Source organism: Calonectris borealis, chromosome 8 (assembly GCF_964195595.1).
Source record: "Calonectris borealis chromosome 8, bCalBor7.hap1.2, whole genome shotgun sequence".
Lineage (NCBI taxonomy): Eukaryota > Metazoa > Chordata > Aves > Procellariiformes > Procellariidae > Calonectris > Calonectris borealis.
In genome coordinates, this window is record NC_134319.1 from 24525019 (window position 1) to 24549956 (window position 24938).

The 24938-nt window shown below is 39.3% G+C and overlaps 1 protein-coding gene and 1 long non-coding RNA gene across 5 annotated transcripts; both read right to left on the reverse strand.

Moving 5' to 3' along the window:
• Positions 1–827: 827 nt before the first annotated feature.
• SLC25A24 (solute carrier family 25 member 24) lies at positions 828–23349 on the reverse strand. 3 transcript variants are annotated; one of them, XM_075156467.1, is made up of 10 exons: positions 23058–23348; positions 12243–12369; positions 11651–11738; positions 11045–11156; positions 8184–8342; positions 7715–7867; positions 6434–6541; positions 4575–4742; positions 3287–3437; positions 828–2612 (listed from the first exon to the last, which is right to left on the reverse strand). In XM_075156467.1, exons 1-10 carry the CDS (start codon positions 23241–23243, stop codon positions 2434–2436), a joined length of 1431 nt encoding a protein of 476 aa, XP_075012568.1. In that variant the 5' UTR covers positions 23244–23348; the 3' UTR covers positions 828–2433. The 3 variants fall into 3 exon arrangements, with proteins under 3 accessions (XP_075012568.1, XP_075012569.1, XP_075012570.1); XM_075156468.1 differs by lacking the exon at positions 23058–23348 and adding an exon at positions 22466–22487; XM_075156469.1 differs by lacking the exon at positions 828–2612 and adding an exon at positions 4311–4371 and having other exon boundaries at positions 3355–3437; positions 23058–23349.
• On the reverse strand, positions 15944–22459 carry LOC142085015 (uncharacterized). 2 transcript variants are annotated; one of them, XR_012674522.1, is made up of 2 exons: positions 17959–22459; positions 15944–16194 (listed from the first exon to the last, which is right to left on the reverse strand). It is a non-coding gene; the product is annotated as an uncharacterized LOC142085015 (long non-coding RNA). The 2 variants fall into 2 exon arrangements; XR_012674523.1 differs by having other exon boundaries at positions 17946–22459.
• Positions 23350–24938: the final 1589 nt, after the last annotated feature.

Sequence of the window (24938 nt, forward strand, 5' to 3'; positions counted from 1 at the left end):
TTGAGTATTATGCATATAGTGCAATAAAGAAGTGTCATCTGTCGATCAGGCCATGAAAAAACCATCAGCACACTCCAGCCAGATAAGGAAACAAACATTTATTAGAAATAGTAGTTTTATAGAGCTAAAAAGGTAAACATATGTTTAAGAGACAAAGAATACACAATTGAACACAGTCATCATAAAGGCACATAATGAAAACTTAAATTTGAAAGACCCCATCTTTTCAACATTTGAAAACATCATTACCATAATTTTCAATACTCATAATGGCACTTGCACACTATAAACAAAATGGAGCGAGTCTAGAAGATAGACACTGCTAAAGTTATCTCCGCATCACACACACACACACACACAGACTACATTTGCTCATTGGTCACAGTCAGACAAAATGATTGGGAAATGATCTCACAAATCCCACAAAGGTACGAGAACGTTGGCAAAACCAAGAAACATTCAGATCAGAAAGGCATTGTACATATGGATGATTTGGATAGAATGACTTTTTGTTTTTTAAAAAAAAGTGCAAAGTCCAGGTTTTCCCTAAAGGGAAGGCCAAAAGACACAGCTAAAGCTGCCATTTTCAGAAATCTGATAAAATAACATTTTATAGTACAAATTTTATGGAGTTGTTATATATCAGTTTATGGAGAATAAACATCAGCCATGGAAGCACTGAACACAGATTTACATCTGACTGCTGTTTGAAAAATATGGCCCAAATAGTCTTCTGTATGTGGAACAAGGGAGGTTCAGGCAGTTATTCATGTTTGCTTGCTTATTTGTTTGGGTTGTTGGTTTTTTTTTTTTTTTTTGGAAAAAAAAAAAAAAAAGGAGACCCTTAATGACCTTACAGGAACAAAGTTCTTCCTTCAGTAATCCAATTTCAGGAAGTGGTCTAAGAGCAGTTGCTTTTACAAGGTCAAGTTAAGTATAAAGATAATCCCAAATTTACAAAGATTAAGACACCACACATTGCAGAAAGCAGAAAAAGAGTAACAAATGAGTTCGGCAATAATTGTTACTCTATTTCAGCGTTCGCGCCTGAAGGCAACTGAAATGCGGCACCACCCCCACCCCCAAAAAAGGAAGTCACTTTGGAAGTACTTGTACATGGAAATACCTACTTTCTACAGTGAGGAAGTGCTGCTTTGTTTGTTGAGAAGGAGCTGCTTCTCAAGCACTAACAAGTCCTGTGTGCATGCTTTGCTTGCTTCATTAACATCAATCTGATGGGCACCAGAGATCAGCAGTCCCGTTTGGTCACTTGGACAAAATGCTTCAGTATTTTACTATCTGAATCTCACACACACAGCCAGCATGCACAGAAGACCGTGAGGGAAAGAGGATTTATCTCGCGTGACAAACCTGTAAAACTATATAATAATGCAATCCTCTATTGGCTAAAAGCACATAGTGGACTGTAGCCCTCTGAGCAAGGGAAAGAATGGAGTCCAAAATGAGTGGCATTTCTCTCCCCAAGGCAGCTATGATGAGCCCCGCTATTGGCTGTATTACAATCGCTATCAGCTTAATACTGGATCCTCCAGTCCATTTTTAAACAGTAACTTGCACTTGTATGGAATGGATCTAGTAACCAAGCTTTTTCTGTTCATATATATTATGACCCTATAAAACGTGCAGCTGTAACCCAAAGCTTGTCATGGTTCATGGTGCTAGCATTTACAAGTGCAATGAAAAGCAGGTCCAGTGAAGCAAGTTATGAAAATCACTGATTGTATTACAAAAATACCGTGTAAATCCATTTGAGGTATTCTGATACCATGGAACAGCAGTTTCTCAGGCTCTTATTCTTTAAATTAAAACAACAAAAAAAAAAGGTTAGCCTGAAGATAAAGGTGATGGGCTGCATTTTGATGTGTTACTTCATCCTTGTCTGTATCTAAGATCCTATTTTTTTTTTATGAACTTAACATTAAGTCTTCAAAAATAACAGTAGTTAGAAGTGCTTACTTCTAAGCATGCAAAATGTTGCCTGTGAATTGCTTGAGTACAGGCAGCGTGACAAAACAAAAAGTCACTGTCATATATTCAGTATTAAGGCAGTATAAACTTCTACCTGTGGTTTGATCCAAGCCAAATACACATTTAGAGAAGACAAATACAAAAAAAAAGCCATGAGTAAAATATGCATGATTTTCTGAAAATACAAACATATTGTTGATTTAAAGGTAGTTTCTTGATTTTTTTTTTTAAACTCAGTGACATTTTAAAGTGCAATATAGGTATGTGTTTACAAACAGTGAACTTGAATTTAAGAAAGGTTCTTCCCACTTCAGGGCAAAAGTAGAAGTTGCAGCAACTCTCCACAAAGGTCTGTCTCTAATTGTGAGAGCAGATTACTTGAGAAATCATTTTTGTTCTGGTGTTTCCAACAACATTAGAAGCGTCTCAGCTTTTTCCTTCATTTCATGCTATTCCCAAATTCTGCTTCATTTTTTCATATACAACATAGCTGATACTGACAGCTGGAAGCACTTTCATAAAATTAGGAGCTATGCCCCTATAAAGTCCTTGGATTCCCTCTACAGCAATAATTCTTTGAAAGAGACCAACCATGTTTAGCTGTGGAGCTCCTTCCACTGAGGCTAGAACAAAGAGATAATGGGTTATACAACAGTTCTAGTAATATTAAAATTCTTAAGCAAGTATTAAACACCTGGGTGATGAGCCTACTATCACCTCTAGGGCCATTGATTAAAACTTGAGTCCTCACAAAGAGGAGATCTCTCTAATCCCAGACATTGGAGAGAGATCCATGCATCTAAATCCCACTGAAAAGCATTATCCACCTACATTCCTTTGGAAATCTAGGCTCCTATCCTTAGTCTGTGCACAAACCTATCAAGCAAAAATCTCAGCTATGAAACTGTCTTTATGAAATGTCCTCCAGACCAAACATTGCTGTCTACCTCCACAGGATGATGCAAGTCCTTTTCATTTTACTTCTAAAATTTAGGAAACATTCTAACTTTTAAAAAAGGGCTCCCAGACTATGACAGGAGCTCTGTGTCTGGTAGCCTTGCATGGAACGTGGCTCTCAGAGCACTACTGTCTGAAATGTTACACTTGAATTAAGTATGATGAAGAACAATGTTGGGGGCAACAGGGAGAAAGGACCCATGTTAAGAAGAATGTTCCAGATAAGTCCTTGGTTTTCCAAGTTGGGTTTTTTTTATTCCCACATCTCTGCTACAGCTATCCCAAACAATACGATTTTGTTATGACCACACAGAAACATTTTCAGTACAATAAGACTCACCTTGAGCCTGCATGCGTGTTCTGATAAGAGCAAGAGGGTAACTGGCTAACTGCCCACATGTGCTGGAAACAGTACCACAACCCAACAATACAAAGACACCTGGGTTAGCGGAGCTTGATGCATAGTGTTCTAGCCATGTACTCTTTAAGAGCTGCCAAGATACAAAATTAAATAATAAGACAAGAGATCCGCATTCAAGAAAGTAAACAAATACATCTTTATTCCAAGGAAATCTTATGGGCTCAATCTTGGAAAGCACCAACCTCGCTACACCAGTCCTACATGTTTATTTTTGAAGTGCACAGGTAAACACCTTAGCACACAGGTAAGGACTTTAACCAGACTACAGTAGTTAGTGCCTAGAAGAGAAACCCTTAAAAGATCCAGCAGCAGCAACAGTGCCTGCGTTCTAGACCTGTTAATACTTTGGGGGGAGGAGGAGGGGAACACAACTCAGCACCCCACAGGGTGCAAACAAAAGCTGTGCACGTCACCCCATACAGAAGCAAGGATGCAAACTGTAGAAAAGAACTTCCATACTGCTTTGAAAACGTTTGCTCAAGCAATTCTGCTGATTACTACTGCAGTGTCACAAAAAGATTTGTCTAGACTAGGGAAAAAAAACTAGTCTCTACATCTAAGTTACGGACTTTGAAGCAACACCTAGCATCTAAGGTAGATAAAACATTTTAATTGTTGCTGATGGGTGTAAGAGGTGCCAGTTCCTCCTGAAAGGAAAGACAGTGGTGTTTCAAACTCCTCACAACAGCTATATGTCAGCCACAAAGAATTCTGGTGACATGCACAGGTACACAAGGAATTCAGGTTACTATAATCCAATTATAAATCAGAGAAAATGGCAAAAATATGTATTAAGTATCATAAATGCAGGATAGGTAACATAATATGGATATCATATCAGGTTTTTAAGGCCCATATTTGCTATAGAATAGGTATGTTCCAGTCCAACAGGGTTATTTAAGTATGCAAGCATGTTGTATTGCCAAGGTCTATATAATCCTGCCTTATGAGTAGATTCCTTGTTTGGTACTGTTGCATGGAAGGGCCCATCGGCACAGGCACTCCTTCAGGAGAAGCGAACAAAGAAAAATGTTAAAGTCTAGTAAGATTAGTAGAAATTCGCATTTATCTATTTTAAATTGAAGACAATTGTAATACTACAAGCATATTACAGATCTAACTAATGATACAGGTATTTGAAAGAATATTTACCCCTTTTTGTAAATTAACTAATGAAAGCTACACGCATTCAGTGATCTAAACTCACCTCATAAACAGCAAGGTCAATGCCAGCATAAGGAATGATACCAAGAATATTAGGAATATAGCCTTTGTAGAAGGCCTTTACACCTTCTCTTTTTAAGATCTTCTTAGCACAGTCAAACATCCCAGAATATTGCCCTGTTTTACCGACAGCCAACCTGGTCTTTAAAACCTAAAGTGGAAAAAATAGTAGCCTTGATTACATACCTATTTATTAATGTATTCTATAAACACAGGAAAACACAGTATCTCTCTGCTTATTCAATTGTCTGGAACTGCTTTGCATTTTGGTACTTCAAATCTCCTTTGTGATGACTATCGTTAAGGCTTTGTTAGCAGTAGGCTTCTCCAGGTTTTATCATTAGTGCGGAGTAGCATGCATACTACCATACACCGGCTTACAAATTATTACCCTTTTTAAATTGCATTTTAGCTTTCTTTTCTGGATTAGAACAGGCAGATTTTTTTATCAACTTGAAGGCAACGGTGTGGGCAATATTTAATAGCAGCATTAGCTAAAGGACAAGTGAGAGCATTAACATACTAGCAGATCACACTTCTGATCTGGGAACAGCAAAGCATATTAAGAAAATAATCTTTCAAAAAGCACAAGCCTTTGAGAGGTAGTTAAGGGATATAAAGATTGCATCTCACTTCTGAAACCCAGCATCTGATTAATAATGCAAATAAGTCTATACAGCATCTTAGGACAAAGAAATTAATAACAGTATCCAAAAGAAATCACAGAGGGAATTTCCTGAGCAAGAATTTGGCCTGCTTTAAAGCCTCATAAGACTGCAGCTTCCTCAGGAGTTTCCTGACACTTTGCTTTCCTCTTTTACTTAGAAACACCCTAAAAGACACTTATAGGACAGTATTATATCTTTGTTAGGAAGATCAGAGCATTTTAGAATAGTTTGCCTGTCTCCATTGATCAGTATAATCCAGATGATCTACATAACATTTCAGTTATTCTATAACTTAACCCATCTCTGTACTTGGGCTAGCTGTGATTCAGCAGCTCTAACAACAAGGATGCTATTTAAAAAGAGATCATTATCACTGTCAGCAATGAAAACAGCTGAGTTCTATTCCTACTGACACCCCTCCCTATGAAAAAGGTATTTAGGTTACATTTTCCATTACTTCCAAATCTTGATGTTGGTATTGGTTTAATCCCAGATCCAACATATATTCCAGTTATTTGCACAACAAGATAAACTTTCTGGGGAAACAGCAGTAAAGGAAGTACATCCCACTTCTATTTAAAAAAAAAAACAGAATGTGAAATGCTACCCCAGAACAGTTAATATATTAACACTAGTTAAATTGCAACATATGTAGTACCACATACAAGTGTGTCCTACAGAGGAAAGAGCAGTTAATCCACCCAGCCTCAACTGTAGCTGTTATATTCTCCCTCCACACTGATCTCCTAATCAGACCCAGCTCCCAATCATAATGTAATAGAACTTCATTAGTTCTGCTACAGACAAGACCATTCCTTGCTTACATACAGCAGGAAAAAGATTTATGCTCAATTTAGAAAATAGCTTGAATATGTACTTAATTTTAAATGCGTTCTTGGATTTTTTTTTCCTGAACTAGGTTTTATTTAAACATTGCTTTAGACAATATTATACAGCCAAATATATAGAAAAATGATACGTATCAATTAGAACATAGTATATTCTAAAATGCCAGTACTGAAATTCTGAAAGGAAGTCCAAAGTAAAAATAAATTAGGATATAGGAATATAGAGGAAATCCTACAATACTTTCAAGAGCAAAATGGGTCTTGCTTTGGAAATGAACCAGACATTTGGCAGAGTCTCCAATGGAAGCAGATTCTCTGTTACTTACCTCCATGGGATAAATAGAAGTTTGTGCTGTTGCTCCAGCCAAAGAACCAGATACAAATCTTTCCACGGTGCCTAATTTTCCATCATCCTTAGTGAGTATCTTCTTATACTGTATAGTTAAAACACATAAAATAAACATTCCATGCTTCTTAGGAACGGCAAGATTTACTATGAGAGGCAGGAGTACAGTACAAAATGTCTTTTCAAGCTGGACCTACTTTTTCATGTATTTACAGTTACATTTACTAACCCAACAAATTTAGCACTATACTCACTGCAACTCTGTGGACAAAGATTCTCAAGAATATAATAAATATTCCAGGCTGCAAGAATCCTTTACATTAAACACCTCAGCCACCCACAGTACTGTCAGGTATTCTACAAACAGCCAACACAAGGGTACGCACACTATGGCCCCCAGGTAACAAAGAGGAACCCGACTCCCTTGCAGATCCAGTTCTCCAATCAAAGAATGAAAGATCAGCTAGCACGTTCACAGAGACACTTAGAGAGCTGTACATACTGTTTCATTCAAGACAGAGACCCATCACGCAAGAATGCGCCATCAGCTTCCGAAAGGCAGCACAAGAGCAAGGAATAGTGTGCTCAAAGTAACTCTATGGCATCAAAATCTGCCGTTCAGTCTTGCGATATCCCAAAGTTTACTTGACTCTTTGTCACTTTTATTTCATAGTTGTACAGAGATGTGCAATATGTTCATTTATTCTTACTTGAGGCACTAGCAAGCCCCACAGAGGAAAAATAAAGACCGTTTAACTACATCAGAACTGGAGCTCATTTTCCAAAGGAGGATTAGGCCTTAACATGATGCTTAAAGCTGATTCGGAGATAAATATAACTCTGAAATCCAGGCTGAGGGCATCTTACATAGCACCATGATACTTGACTTAAAAAGAATCCTGTGTAAGTTCAGCTAGCATAAAGTGCTAAGTTTTCAGTTGTTGTCACTTCGAAGCAACAAACTAGGTATTATGCAGTACTCCATATAAAGCTATGCAGACTGGAGGACAGTTTAAAGATGTATGACAGATTTAGTTTATTTACACTGCTTATAATACAATAGCAAAATCTGCCTAATACCAGGTATTGTATTAACAGAATAAACAGACTATTTTACATCTGAAAGTCACTCTAACTTACTGTGACAAAATCCCCAACCATGATAAAAACTTCTATATAATACAATAGTGCAAATAACGAACAGTGAGAGTGATAAAGTATTTTATTTACCATTATTTTAATTCCTGATTTATCATCCTACCTGTTCATAAGCCCAGAACTTAATAGCTGTTTCAGGAGCTATTTTCATAACATTTACACCATTTCCCCTCCAGAGGGATCGGACACCACCTTCTTTCAACATTTGCTTAAAACCACTGGCTATATTCATTTTGTTTGATTTTGAACCATGAACCTAAAAAAACCAAAGTCACAGTAAAGAACACAGTAAAGAATTAAATTGCTTAAATATATCAACTAGTAAAAACACATCCACTATTGAAAAAAATCTTATTTTAGTGGCACAAGTACTATAATATTTTGTTTACATTTTTGCCAATATGACTATGGAAAGGACAATTTTTATGAACACAAAATACAGAAATTGTCAAAACATAAGTAGACCTCCAGAATTTAGATATTATATTTGGCCATCAGTTTTCCATAACAGTTTTCTCTAAAAACTGAAGTGATATACTGGAAACTAAAAAGTTCTTGAACATTGCACCTACCTGCATCATCACTTTAAGGCGATCTAACGGTGCTGTACCTGTTCGAGAGACAGCACCAGCCACTCCTCCTGCCAACAGCTGTTTCCACCACTGTCCAGTCTTTTTCTCTTCCTCCGTGAACTCATCTGGAACAGTCAAACTATCTCCTATATCCAACACCTATTAGAATCCAAAGCAAAGATGTGGAAATACCTATCTCATTCCATCATCTCAATTTTATCAACAGTTCTAATTCCAAATTAACCTACCACCTGAGAATATGTAAATAAAATGCTAGTTAAAAATAAAAAATACCTCTAATTTACATTCTATAATTAACTTGCTATGGATTGCTATTGCTTTTCAATGAATATCAACTTTTAATGACTTCTACATAGATATTGCGTAATAACACCACAGACCCACCATTTCAAAGATTGCACCATCATCATTAAAAATTATGACAAATTTCTGCCTTGAGTATAGCCCAAACAAAGACATTCTGTCATGATCAGTAGACCTTTACAGCCAGCACTAAAGCTCAAATGCTTATATGTTGCGGCTAACCTTTCGCTGGACAGCCTTCTGGGATTAGTTTGGTAATCTCCTAAGGATGCTAACAAGAGATTTCTCGCTCATGGTAATCTATTCACACATATGTGGGATTTCCCCTTCCCCCCCCCCCAACATTTTAAAGTAGCTTTTTTATAGCTGATATATCAGAATATTCTATTTCCGGTAACTGCTGTGTATTATCTTACAAAATGAATGACAAGTTTGACTAGTGCTTTATAAATTTCCTTATCATCAGTTACACTGAAAGACATATTAATGACTTTTTTCAGCTATTAAAAGTTTGAAATTTCATTAAGAGGTGCATGTTTGTATTACTATTCAATTTGATCAAAGAAGAACATGACTATAGGCTTTAGTGATAAAGCTGTCCAAGACATAAGACTATGGAATCTCACATATCACTTAAACATAGTCTCTGGTCTTCATGTAATTTATAACCAAATATATGAGAAAAAATACACTGTAGATAATGCAAAGCCAATATTATGCATAAATTAAACTTATAAAGAAGGAAGAATGTTTTAATAACTGATAAGTACTGACCAGAAAGTGTGTTAACTGATAAACTCTTTTTTTAGCTACTGTTGATTTTAATTGTAGACACTACGTTCCTAATTTATGCTGCATTCCCTATCTGCTAAGTAGAAAGAATACTGTTTTGGTCATTTGGAACACAAGAATTGCGGGATGCAGATTACAGATATAGCCACTGGACAAACAGGATAAGCACCAACTATTCTGGATACTGAACATAGAACAGATTAATTGAAAAATCCTTTCATCCTTCTGACATTCGTGGTTTCCAAGTAAGGTGTCATCAGTTGCTCAACTACATGGAGTCATCGAAAGATCAATCAGACCTCTCAAAATATAAATTCAGTGTTCTTAGAGATATTATGCATGTCTACCAGGGTTTACACCTTGTGTCTACCTAGCCCTAAACACAACTAAGAAGAAAAGCTAAATTTGAGGGGGTTTACAACAGAAATGCCACAGCTACCAACTCGTAATAATTCTATGTCAATGGAGCTCTCTGCTTGGAAGAGTCTGACAGCAATTAAAATTTTACAATAAAAACAGTATTGGAAGAGCTGTCAGTGCCAGCCAGGCATGTGAGGTCTTACATCTGCTCTTATCTCAAAGACCAGCTGTGTTGCCGTATAGCTGGATTTTGCTTGCTGTGATAACTGGGTCATCAACCGACTGCAACACTGGAAGATCACAAGAGACTTCTAAAATTGCTTCTTGGGGGTAACTAATGACATTCCATAATGAAAAAAAATATAGATCTTAGGTTTAAGAACAGTAATACAATGCATTTTATTAAAGCTTTGTATTTTCCACATTTTATTAAAGCTTTGTTTTTTTCCACAAAGTAAGCTGGGAACACGATTATCTGATCTCATAGCAGAGCTTCAAGTGTTTTCTTCAGCAAGCAGGGAGCTAACTCCCTTTTGGCAAGCATTTCTGAATTGAGGTTGTACAGTGTGAAACACTCAAAGCTTTCAGATCTCATAAACTGTTTTTTATTATGGAAATGCTGACTAATCCTTGAAGATATAAATGGTCTCACTATATTCAAAGAAACCTGTCTTTGCCTAACTTTATGGATTACTCCAATAATCTACAGGAAGGATATTTAGCAAACAGGATTACTATTGGTTTACTTACCTTATTATTTGTTCTTAAAAGTCAGTCACTGAGGTGGCAAGAGCTCCATTCAATAGTAATTTAAAAAAAATTTATCTGCACAGTGGATAGCCTATTGCTGTATATTCTGCCATTCTTAAATGAAATTCTATATCACAAAAGAGTGTGAGAACACGTGCACAGAAAATCATCACTTATGACACCAGTGATTTTATGATAACGATAATATTACTATATAAATACAAATACTGAACTAATTTCAACATACGAAACAATTAAAATACTTCTACAATTCGTTTCAACACATCAAAAGCACTGAACGCAGAAATGTACTGTAATGTGAAAAGAAAAAGATTTAATATTGAGGTTATTATCTTTCTGTGGAATATCACCAAAGGAAGAAAAGCATTCCTTCCTAAGAATTACTGATAATTATTGGCAAAGTTTAGATGAAGTTCTTTGTTCAGAAGAAACTCACATCACACTATGCTGCTTGTAAATGGGAGAGCACAAAGTGAAAAGGAAAACCAAACAATTTTAAATACAGTTATGCTTGAAATATAACAACTGTGAAGCTGTTATACTCAATATTGCAAATTAACCCAGTACAGGTGAACTTAAAAGCTGGACTAAGTTAAAAGACAAGTTGAACTTACAGTGGAATGTTTCCAATATCGAATTATTTCCTCAATGTCTGTAGCTGGGTTAAACATAAAGTGATCTCTCCACTCATTCCAGTCTACTGTCATTGTCCCATCAGCATCAATACTGAAAAGAAATTGAACAAAACTAGATAAGGAAATAGTAGCGGGGATGTTTTTTTGTTCTGTTTTGTCGCGCCCCCCCCCCCCCCCTTTTTTTTTTTTTAATATTGGCTATCACATCAGTGACAGCTGACTGTAAATTCCATATGGAGACTTCAAGGCTGAATCTGCCATGGTCTTTCAATACTATGGTTTTCTTATCCAAGTGCATCTGGCATATTCCATTTGAAAACATAATATAATGCTTCATTCTATCAACAGGACTTACAGGGAAATGAGATAACATTCTCCTCCCAGAACCAGATGTTCAAATAGTGACTAGACTTACTATCACCAAAGAACAGATGGAATATGTGAGAATTCCTATAAAGGCACCACTGAAGGTACCAACACCTTCCAAAGTTATAATCCCATTTATCCTGTTCTCTGAATTACAAAAATATAATAATTAACAATACAAAGCAGCTTAATGTACTTGAAGAAATAGCAATTCCTAACCTTTGCAGGATCTTTTCTGCCTGTTTTTCCGAAATGCTTATACCCAATATCTTGAGGGACTGGACAACTTCTGATGCTTCAATTTTTCCTTGAAACATTAAAAGAAAGATGATACATATTTAAAACATGGAACTTAATACACTTAGCACCTTGGAGCACCTAAATTCCATTGTAGAGAATAGCAAAGATAATTTTAAATCAATTAAAACACAGATGATGTATTTTACTACAAGGACTGAGTGAAGGTAAGTACATTAAAATCATGCAACCAAATGAGATGGAAACATTCAGTGAGTTAAAAACTATTTTATCTTTAATAGATACTTAGAAACTTCCTTATAGTTTATCCACCTGGGGAACAAAGAGCCCCAGATCAACGGACCTGGAATATAATAAAAAGAAAAAAGACTATAATAATTCATTTTTTCAATCCATAGTAAACTATAGTTATGATCCTATTAAGGAAAAGAAGTAGGAGTTCCATATTCACAAATTTTTGGCTCAGTTTAGACAAATAATATAATTGAAAATAACTTTTAATGCAGAATTTCATCAAACAATGTTTGAACAAGTAAAATAAATCAAGGCATACCATCATTGTTTTTGTCCAGGCTCTTAAATGCCAGTTTCATCTTTTTCTCATGATCTTTAAGATACCGCATAAATTCTTCAAAATCCAGCTGTCCATCCTGGTTAGTATCTCCAGCTTTAAAAATTTTCTGTTGAGAGAAAATTCAACATTTGACTTTTCCAAATTACAGCAGATCACAAAGCAACACCAGCATGGCAGCCCTGGCTTTAAGAAAAGCATCATATTGGTCACTTTGGGAGTCAGATCAGAAACACCTAAGCATACACTTCAGAGCTATATTTTGTTTTCAGAATTTAACACATACTCAGTATTTTCATAAAGAGAAAAAACACTCAGTAGCAAAGATAGATTTAAGAAAGCATTAATTATTCCTTACATAACGTTACTATTCAAAAATTTTAAGATTTCTTACCAGCACTGGCAAGTTACACCTACAGGTATCAAATAATTTGTGGAGGAGGAGGTGGGGGACCGGACAAAATCATGAAAGAGAACAACTTTAAGCCTGTGACTTTCCTGGTTTATACATGAAATTTGTGAATATGTCAGTAAAATTAAACACATACAGTCTTAACTATCCTCTTTAACCCAGTTTATTAATTATGAATGATAAAGATAAAAATACAAATAGCAATTAATTGTTTAACTGCTGGGGGGGAAAAAAAAAAATACAAAGGTCTCGCCTGACCAGCACTTCCACCTCCCAGGGTTTGAGAAGGCAGGCCTTTCTGCTTCACACTGAAGCCCTGAAAAAATTGAAAGCAAACAACCAACCACAGACTTGTAACAAATAAAAGCACAACTATCTTCCATTTTTGCATGTTTCCTAGTCACTGTCGTGCAGGTAAGAAACATCTTCATGTAAAATTATCTACGAGTTGAATGCATGGTATGCAATTGCCAGCACTGCAGGAAACAAGTCTGAAATACAGCCTAGGCATACACTTCTCCATCAACAAAGGGCCAGAATACTTTACCATCTTTGTGTGTGAAAACATACATTTTTAAAAAGGGAAATTACAGCAGCCCCCACTTCCACACTGCTGCCGTCTCCTCTGGCAGGATGCGCAGGAAGCGGGCAGGGAAATCCACCCCAAAACCCTGCTCTAGAACACAAGATTTAAGGGGAAATTATGCCTCATATCTTCGTTTGGGCATCAGTCCCTGTGGTTTCCCTCAACGTGTGAAATCCTACAGGGGCAGCACTCCGTACAAGACGGACAGGAGACCAACCCGACAACACAATCTCTTCATTAATTTGCCGTAAGTTTCAGAGCACTTCAGGGTACACGTAAAGCATATGCCAAAAATTCTTCCAAATATCTTCTATTTTGCAGACTGCCTTGCGCAATTCTGGATAAAGTAACTCTCAACAAGATTTGCACAGCTGTTCTAATCTGCAAAATCTGGTTTTAATAATTTTTTTTACTCCACTATAATTAGCAGAAGTCCTCAAAAGACCAAAGTCCAGCAAGTTCTAGCCTACAGAAACTAAACATAAATGAAGTTGAAAACTCTGATGTATTTGTTGCAGGTGTCTGAAAAAAATTGAAGACATCTGAATACATTTATGTTGCCTCCTTTATCTTTCCTATCCCTCTACTAAAAGAAATGTACTTTAATGTTTAATCTTAAAAAAACCAAAATTCGTAAGTTTATCATACATTTCTCAACGGAAGGGAGGAAGACGATGTGGTACTTCACAGTGAGGTAAGAAGCAAAATTATTTACCTCCCATAATACAGCAAGTTATGCACAATAAAATCAACTGAAGTTACCACATACTCAGATAAAGGTGTTTGGTATCAGCTTAGAAAAATGGTGTTCTTAGTATATACTCGTAAGTCCAGCTTGATGGTCATTTCTATTAATAACCTGTCAACAAAAATATACTCATCAATTCATTTTCATGCCCTTGCCAATTTGGTTAGGGCTGTTCAGAATTTTCCGATTACTTAAAAAATAGTTTATGTTTATTGAAGTTTATGGATGCATTCTTGACCATGACCTTCTAACAAGAAATTAAGAAAGGCTAATAGATTAACCATTCAAAAAAAAAAAAAAAAAAAAAACCACCATTAAAAATTACTCTAGCCAGAAAAGAGTCCCACCCTCAAAGACACTGCAATCTCAACCTGTATTGTACTCCACGCACAGCACCTCATACCGCAGGATCTCAGTGCCCTGCTAGACTCCCACAAGCCACTGAGAAGAGTGGCAGCTATATGCGGCAGCTATACACACACTTTGAGTGAATCCTAATCAACGCAAATTGTTATTATTCCCTACTGCTATCTGAACTACATAAACAAAAATGTAGAACAAGGAAAGTGTTGTTCTGGCTCACAGATATGACAAAACTTTAACTAATTCCAATTACAAAACCTCCAATGCTGAGGATGACGTGAGCCAAAGAAAACGGAAATTCCTAGGAGGTTTAGAGAGCTGGCAATTAGTGTGTGTGAAAGGGGGCACCTTCCATTTCATCTGCCAAATGAGCGGATTTTATATTGCAACAACTAGAAAAGGGTAAGCACAAACACACTCTCCATTCCCTACTTTTGTTTTTAGTTATTTTCCAGACTTCAGGCCAGTCTCAGCCATGCTCAGTGCAGCAGAACAGAAGCGACAGGGAACAAGAACGTATGCTTTTCCTCAGCAGGCACATGCATTTTTCTCACATTACAAACCTAAAAGTTCACACAAACAAAAGCCTCTTGCTGTCTACGAAATGTACTAATTACGTAGGTATTGAAGTTTCAGATTAAAAACAGTAATTTGCAAGTTTGTGGAACAAACAGGAACGCTTAAAGGAGCTTGCCTTCCACTTGGAGGGCAGAAACTCCCTCATGGGGGGTTATATACGCCGTGGGCATCGCCAGCAGGAAGACACTTGATTCTGTGGCACACTAACTCCCAGGTACAAACTGCCCATTCACGGCATCAAATAATAATTAATGTTGAAAGGGACCTCTGGAGGCCATCGAGAACAACCCCGGCTCAAAGCACGTCTAATTAGATCAGGTTGTGCAGGACCACATCCAATTAAGTCTTGGACATCTACAGGATGGAGATTCCACAGCCTCCCCAGGCAACCTGTTCCTACATTCAATCACCCTCACTTCAGTTCAACAAGGAATCCAACTCTGCTGTTCTGCATTTAATATACTACCAGATTTTGCACAGTTGCAACCACTTGTCACTGTGCCACTTCCTGGTTCACCAACTTCTCTGATGGAGGAGAACTGGATGCATTTTAAAACAGGCATGCTTACAACAATAGAGCAGGAACCAAACTAGATGCCAGTCCTCACTTGGAAGTCCTGGGAAACAATGTTCAGTGTGCCTGCCACATAAAACCTGCCATTTCTTGTTACAGACTTACTGTGGGATCACCTCACTTTCATGTAAGCCCAGCCCCAAGAGGAAAATGTTTATTTTTCAAGGTGTGCCATTTCTTTTCTCATTGTCTAAAAACTGTAACCCTAAGAAATAAAGAAATAAAAGAAACCCTAAAGAAATAAACCCTAATAAATTAACTAGATAAAATGAAATGGTAACCACGTAAAGAATTGGTAATTACTGATAGATACTGGAAGACGGTTTACATGATCTTTCCTTTTAATGCTACAGGTCTTCACACGTACTGACTACAATGCTCCTGTGCTGACCTATTTGGTCATGACACTGCTGCCTTACCCTTTCTTTTTTTTTTTTTTTTTTTTTTTTAATTCTGCTACTTTTGTTCTTTTTCTGCTGTATATTTTGTTAATACAGCTGCTTTCAAAGTCCTGCACAGCGAGGCAACACCACTGTGAAAAGCCACAAGTAGACTAAAACACTGCAGAATTTTATTTTTAAATTTCTGAATTATATAAAGCATGTTGCAGTGTTGAATTCCTACTCCTCCAGAAGACCTCTGTATTTGGTGTGGAAACATAAGCCAGCAGGTCTGTTGAAAAAAAATCAGAAAAGTTACAGACAGATTTTATATACACCTAAAAATCCTGACGCTCTGTAAGTGGCCTGATGAATTATTAGATTACTCCGTGCCAAAGTTATGAACTTTAACACATTCATAGCTACAATGTAAAGACAAAGAATGCAAGACACTAGAAATCTTAATGCTTTTATGTAGACCTTTCTTTTAAATTCACAGTTTAATTTTTATATTACTTAGTATCATTATTTGTGTATCGTGTGTAAGCCTTCACATTCTGGTTACAAAACTGAATTGTGCATGAAAGGTGGGGCTGCTCAGTACAAATGATTACTAATCATCTATTCATTAGCTTGTTATTTCAGCTAATTGATATAATGTAAAGAATATTTAAAAGGAAGTGATCCATCATCACCACTAGGTGTTTCTGGCTTCCTATCATGCTATCTACAAGACACAAGTAAAAAACCAACACTTAAGATATGTAATTGGTGCAATTAGCGATTCATTGTTCTGCAACCTATAACTAGAGTTCCAAAGGGCAGTTACAAATACTGCCTAGAAAAAACACCAGCACCACAGTAAGAACAGCATCATGTCTTTGGACATTCACAAATTTCACGTTTTCTTTTAAAATCAGAGGTACTATATATAAAACCAATCACGATATTCCCTTCTCCTTTTCTTCCCTTTTTCTGTTCTTTCCCCCTTCACCTCCAAAATAATTAGTGCCAGTCACTCACATAGCTCTGCATTCTACAATTTTAAGTTATTAGACTGTAATCTTATTGGAAGCCAAATTCAATCACAGCTCCAGTATACGCAACTCTTCTCTCTTTACTGGATACGTACCCTACAATACCGAAAAGGAATCTTGTCCTTTTCCTATCTATATCTGCCAAGACTACAAAAATTTATGACACAAAATGATAACCCAAAAATCAGTAGTAAAGATTATTAAAGTCAGTCTTGTCAAACTGCATTGGTTGGGAGACAAATCCAGCACAAAGGGAAAGGGCCTGAGGATGTGTCCACACAGCATTATACCCCAACCAGTGAGTCCACATAACACGCTAACGAACTAGACTGCCACTTAACCTCCAGAAAACCAACACAACACTGCATTTTGAGCAAAATAGTAACTTGCATTGTCTCCAAAGACCTCCCAACTTGTTCAAATGCTGCATTCATATTTATTCGCTTCCCTCCCAAAGGATACTAACAACATGTAAACAGTACCCAAGCAGGCTCTTTAAACCTGCCACAGACAGATATTAACGGAATCCTCCACTCCAGTACAGCAGACTTGCACCCTTGGCAGTAGCAGAGATGTTGCTATCAGCTGCAGAGCTTCCCCTTCCTGTTCTTTGTCCTGAGCACCACTCTGCCCTGCAATAGGAGAGCACTAGCAGCAGTCTTCTCACTGGTCCATTTCAGGTAACAGAACCTCTATAAAATGAGCCTAAAAAGGAAGAGATGCAAGTCGTGAGTATGCTCTCCAATGTGCCTTGCAGAAGCTGCTCCCTCAGGACCTGGATAAACTCTCTCAACTCATAGCTATGAATTAGATTCCAAGAATCTGAAACACCATAAATGGGAGATGCAAACTATCCCTTGTACCTTCATTCATCATTCCTTGCAAGTTACACTGGTATTTTTGACTTTGAACATACTTGGTAGGCTGACTTTTTCCAGTAAATAAGACTACTCTGCTACAGAGGCATCCCTACCTCACAGTCATCTTAAAAGATTTACTGGTTTACCTTGTTTGTTTACCTGGGACACACTGCTGTCTCAAGACAGGGATTTAGCAAAGTATTTCAACATGCGGTTAAGATATCTTCCAGAGGTGGGGGGTCCCGTATTTGGTGCCTGGCATGCTTGCACTTTAGAGCAACAAGAGGAAGCATTAATCATTCATGTACTCTGTCACTGTTCAGGAAAAAAACCTATCAAGTTAGTATTAAAAAAAATCATTTTATCTCCTTGGATGTTTAAAGTGTTATGGAAACAAACTTATATTCATCTTGCTCCTTCATATGGAGACTTAGAGACTACAGCACCTATCAGTTAAAAGCTTCTGAAGTTGTACACATTGAAATGAAATAATGATTTACATGTTTGCTTACAACTGAAGTCAAATATATTACTGAAGATGTTTGTGGTATTTCACAATTAAGTTCCCATAATCAGACATAATCCTGACACCTATTATGACCTGAAAAGCAACTAAGTGGTTCCAGTTTTCTACAATCATATGACTTGACATCTGTTTTGGTAAAAAGTTGAAGAGGCCTGTCTACTCCAAATCTATAGTACCAGTTTTGGCATATGATTAAGGTGAGCAAAAGCTTCATTTCACATAAAGAATGACACACAGACATGAAGGTGCTGAAGCTTATAAGACTGTGAATCTGCATATCACGTATGATAATAATTTCTAAGAGTAGATACCGTGTGATCGAAAATGCCCATGTTTCTTCTAAGAAGTTGCTAGTAACTAGTGCTTTTTGTGTGCTTCTAGCCAAGCTACGACATAATGAAGAGGCTTCAGTTAACTTGGCCTACTAGCCTTCTAATTTTGCCACGTAAGGGAAGTTACCAAAATTAAGAAAAACGCAAAATCTTAATAAAACAGTGGAGAAATATTCAAGGACATATTTAGCTCAGTCACTAAACAAGTATGTGCTTTCTGGACTAAGAACAGCTATGATAAGTTCAAGCTCTGAAGCACTATCTAGCTGTAGTTTTTAGAGGCCCGAGAAAAGCGCAGAAGGAAGCAATACACACCTGGCCCTGTTCTCACCCATCCTCTCCCACTGCGATGCAGCACTGTAACACAGCAGAAGGGCCTGCCTCACTTGACGGAATTCTGAATTTTCTTTGGTTTAAATGCAGCAACACACTTCAAGTGTTCTGAGTACTTTTAGACTTCGTTGGACTAAAATTTTCATAAATACAGTTGATTAAACAGACCATATTCTGATTGCTGAGAATTTAGTCTCATTGGGCCCTGTTTCCACCACACAGAGGTTTCTCATCACACTGTTTCTTCATCTAAAGGAGCCTTAACGTAGCCAAAGACTTATGTCAAAACCTGACAGACAGTCAGTCCAAATAAGATCATTATACTGTTTCCAGAACGTAGTTATTCATTTCAATAATATCTTTCTACTCCTAGCTCCAGGACTTGATGTATAAATAATACCTGAATTTGAATGCTTGGCTGTTCCTACCCCAAACTGAAGCTTGAAATATGGGGTTCACCTCCTACAGGTTTACTGTAAGGATTGACTGCAACAGAAGGAAAGGGTGAACAAAAATAGTACTTCATATAACCACCCGCACCATTTATAGTCCTCCCGCCTAAGAGACTCACGGCATTCTGAAGACACAGAATGAGATTATTTGAGATCTGATCCCAACATCTATTTTGTGCCTCTACTGGACAACTCCGCTAATCAAATTGACCGTACACTAGCTGTTAATATTGCTTGTATAGCGCCATTTGATACTGCCACCACACTGAATTCCTTCTTTGTAGGTGTTGATGTGTTATGTCAGGAATCTTTTGTAAAGCTTTGCAAAGTTACCCGTTCCTCCATGTAATATACTACAATATAAAACAGGAATCATCCTGGCAGCCTCTAGGCAGCACACATTTCGGATTTTCCAGGGGTTTACTTTTGTCTGTCAGATACTGACAGGAGGCAGGTCAAGTAGAACACAAAGTCAGGAGCTTCTGTCACGTGGTGCTACAATGTCTTGCTACGGGGAACAAACGATTCTTCCTTAGAGGGGCATGCAACCTACCTCCAAAGCTTACACATGGTTTCACATCAATTCTCATATCTACAATGTTAGTTCACCTAAAAGAGGGTCTTATCATATATTAAACATCATTAAAACTGCCAAGACAACTGATGAAAGGTGAAATAAAAAGAGCATACCAGTAGTCTATTACTCAAATGGATAGCAACTTTGTATCTTTTAAAGACATGCATATTCCTTCTAGAGAGGAATTACATTTCAGAAGAGGAAAGTTATACTAGCAGCACAAACACTAATTTATACCGTGAAGAGGACAACTTAGGATGAACCAACTGACTTTGCAATGAAACACAGTAACACTCACATGGTCCCTTACCAGGAGTTAACCAGGAAGCAGCTCTACCCCCCAGAAGTACGGTGACCAACACTCCCATGTACGTGGATTGCATTCCGTGCAACAGAAGCCAGCCCTGCAAGAGTGTTTTTGAAAACCTAACCCAGACCTGCATCTAGAACATAACAACACTGCAAGGCCTGCGACCCTGACCCAGCCACGAGGCACCGAAGCCTACTCTGCTTTAGGATATCCCAAGGTCTGCCCACCCCGTTGTGCCAGTACGTTGGCAGGGCTGAGCAGTTCAGTAGCGAACACTCCGCCACATTGTGTAATATTTCCGTGTCTCATTTCCTTACTCATTAGTTATTACTAATTATAAGACTACTTCTGCCTCTCCAAACATAAATATGATGATTCAATATCTGACTTCATTAATAAAATACCTTTTTACCAAGTAGTAAATTCAATGTCACTTTAGAGCTTGAAGTGAAGTAAGTGGGAGAAGGCAGCTTCAAGCTGCAAGAAAGTACGGGAAGCAGTTTAGCTACGTAAAGACAGGAAAGAAACTGGAGCAAGTCTTACTGAGGCTCTCTTATTATAATTATTAACAGTCTTATTGTAACAGTCTAGTTTCTAGTTCAAATGTGCCTACCATTAAGTTTAAAATAGTGGGCATATAGATGTTTCAGTGCACTCCAACAATTCTTCCGCCCCTTTCAAAGGTGCAACATGACTCACAGCTTATTTTGTTTACTCTGTGTTTCTTAAGCAACTAAGGCAGCCAGTTCCTGCTCTCCATTACACCCAGGTAAGTCTAGCTTATCTCTATTGATTTAATGGATTTCACTTCCGGTTTATCCTGTAGCAACTGAGAAGAATTTGACAGATACTTAGATGCACACTATTAATGAAAGGCATCACACCGATCTCGAGAAAGAACTCGATCTCGAGAAAGAACTCGGAACTTCAATTCTAAGTTGCTCGAAACTGAAGAAACACACCACTTGTGTCCCAGGGCTTTCAGTGAATTATGTGGGAAGACCACCCTCATTAAATGCCCCAAAATTAACTGGTCACCTGTTCCTCTGTTGTTCAATGTAAGTAAAAACCCCAAATTGTTACAGTCAAACTGGTACAACAGGTTTTTAACAATGTGTATATAATGTGTGACTGAAGTTCACAACTAGCATGCTCTTAACACTGACAACTCTCATGGATAAGCAAACAGGCCAAACTGTCCCTCCTTTATATACCAAAAACTGAGAACGCAAAATGTACTTATTGTAAAGATGATTTTGACCAGAAGCAATATTGAAGTGAAAGCGTGCTTTCATTTATACTCTCACATAAGCATCATTCAACTCAAGAGGCCTGCTGGATACTTCTCCCTTAAGTATATGAAACAGAGAATTAAATATACCAAAGAGGTAAAATAGAGACAAAATAATGAGACCATGGGAAAGAATTGGCAGAGTATCCCACAATTAGTATAAGGTCACTGAAATTGAATTATTGACCCAACATAAATTTTGACTGCAGTGTTAAAAGATAAGTTCACTTTCCTGAACCTCTTTCAGAAAGTATGCAACGGCGTACAGGCTCGGCAGTGGAATGCCACCTAACCATTCTTTATACTGAAACAAAGAACAGGACTGTTATGGTAATAGCTCCAGCACAGATATCAGCTGTACCTGTTTACCCTAACTGAACCTATCTGTGCCTTTTCAGCACAAACTTGCTTTACCACACAAATACTTACACCCACAGAATTACGTATTAATGATTTTATATTCTGACCCATAGGAATTACTGAAAACAACTAGGAAAGAGAAGTTTCTCTTCCAGGTCAGATTTGCTAGCCTAACTCCACATTGCACTGGAACACTTGATGATTCAAGTTTTACTGACTCGTGAGGTCACAACATTGACAACAGGGGACAAAGGAATTTAATAGCCCAACCCAGTCACTGCAGAATCCACAGCCCAAAGAGAGCGTGCTGTCTGTTTCATGGTTTGATGGCTGCTGTTTCAAGTGTGCATTTTTAAATAGAAGGGCCTTGGTATCAGACACAGCCCATGCCAAGAAGAATCGTTTCCATGTCCATGTATTCATGAAGACATAGCTTCAATAACTAGATCTGATATTGCAACCTACTTTTACACAGATTTACTTACCTGGCTGCCCAAAGTCAGCCTTAACTTATTCTGACCTAGATCATGCAACACGTAGTGGCAGACAAAAGCTGGAAGTCACCATCCTTTATCATGCTGGAGGAGGAATATGCTATCAAATATCACACAACAATGAGTCAAAGGAAGTCAAAAGTCGACACATGATGAATAAACCTGGCCGTGCCCACATGGCAATAGAACCGCCAACAGCCGTACTGTGAACAGCGCTTGCTCTCGGGATCCTTCACTCACGACCCTGAGACGTGCCTGTGCAATACAGCCCCTGCAGCGGGCACGGCGCACCCGGTTAGGAAAAAGGCAGGCCCGAGGCCGACTTCGTCGGTCTGGAGCAGCCCCCGGCGCCCCGCCTCGGCTCGGCTCCGGGGCCATCCCGGCGAGCCCCAGCCGGGCAGCGCCCCATCCCTCACGGGGCGGGCGGCGGGGTGGGGCGGCCAGGCCGCGCCTCGCCCTCCCCACGGCCGCGGGGTGCGGAGAGAGGCCGGTCGCCAGCGGCTGCTCCTCCGGGAGGCAGCGCCGGGCTGAAGCGGCTGAAGACCGAGGAAGGGCCGCCGCCGCGCCCCCGGCCCGCTCTTACCTCCTCCGCCTCTTTCCCCAGGGGGATGCCCATGGCCCGGAGGCCCGTCTGGAGCTCGGCGATATCCACCCTCCCATCTTCGTTGAGGTCCAGCTTCCTGAAGAGGTTGGCGTACCGGGAGTCGCCATCCCTGCTCCCGTCGCAGGCGGCCGCCGGCAACGCGAAGCCTCGCAGGAGCTGAAACATGGCGGGGCCGTGCGGTACGGGCAGCGGGACGCTCGCCCCTCGGCTCCTGCGGGCTGGGCGCGGACGGGAGGCACCGCCTGTGCTGCTGCCAACGCCCGCAGCTGCCAGAGGAGGAGCCGGTCCGGACCCGCCTCCGCGGCGAGGGGGAGGAGGGAAGCGGGAAACGAGCCGCTGAGGGAGGAGGGCGGGCGGCAGCCGCAGCCCGTCAGGCTCCCCTCAGCTCTCCCTCCCGCCTTTACACGGTTGTATCCGGCTAAACGTTTCTAGTGCAAGTAGAGAAATACCAACAACGCTGCAAAAGACGTCTGGATATCCAAAGTAATTTGGATACTTGGGCTCATTCTAGTCACCAGCGGTTGAAGCTGTGTGAATAGCGCTTAGTCTAGAGACCAAACGGGCAGTCTTTGAAAGAGCATGGCTTGTTTAACCTAACAGAACAAAGACTAGAAGAGGAAACTTCTAGGTTTTTGGCTTCATAAATAAATCAGTGGAGTCAATGCAAAAGGAACTACTTAAATGACACAACTGTATAAGAACAAATGGATAGAAAATGTCAGCAAGTAGAGTCTCCGTGAGAGAGCTGCAGTGAAAACCAGAGCCACTGAATTGAGTCTTGCTTTCCTGGTGCATGGTCAGTCAATACATAACCATGGAAAGTGCATTTCAGCCTTATAGCAGAAACTTAATAGCCTTGCTTGAAGAGGAATTAATAAAGCTTATGTGCTACATTGTCTGACCATAGAGTAATTGGTATTTGAAAAAGGGCTAGGCACTACGTCTGTAAGATTGCATTATCGGTACAGAGAACCACAGAATAAGTGGGATGGGAAGGGACCTCAGGGAGCTGTAGTCCAACCTCCTCCTCAAAGCACGCTCAGCCATGAACTCAGACCAGGTTGCTCAGGTCTTTATTCAGTCTTGAAGACCTTCAAGGATGGAGACTGGACAACCTCCCCAGGCAGCCTGCTCTACAGGCAGAGAGGAAGCTTTTTCCTTTTGATTCACTCTGAGCCTTTTTCCTTTCAGTTTCTGCCTGGCATCTCTTATCCTCCCACCATGCCCCGCTACAAGGAGCCTGACCCCATTTTCTTTATAAACTCTCTGTAGGTACCAGGAAGCCTCCTTTTAGGTCCCCACAAAGCCTTCTCTTCTCCCGGCTGAGCAAGCTCAATTTCCTCAGCCCCTCCTTACAGAGCAAGCGCTTCAACCCCTAGACATCTTGGTGGCCCTCTGCTGAACTCTCCAGTTTATCCATGTCTTTCAGGTATTGGGGAGCCCAGAACTGGACTAGAGTGTCTAAATACAGTCTAGCTTCTGCAGACTAGAAGGGGATAATCACTTCTCTCCAGCTGCTGGCCATGCTCCTGTCAATGCAGCCCAGGATGCTGCTGGCCTTGTTTACTACCAGGATGCACTGCTGGCCCATGCTCAGCTTGCTCTCTGCCAAGACTTCCAGGTCCTTCTCAGCAGAGCTGCTCCCTGGCCTGTATCGTTGCAAGGGGCTATTCCTTCCTACAGGCAGTATCTGTTGGCCTTGTTGAATTTTGTAAGGTCCCTGTCACGCCATTCCTCCAGCCTCTCTGAATGGCAGCCCTGCACTCGAGCACACCAGATGGTCCCCCACAGTTTGGGGTCATCTGGAAACTTGATGAGAGTGTACTCTGCTGCCTCCACCTATCTGATAAATATGTTAAA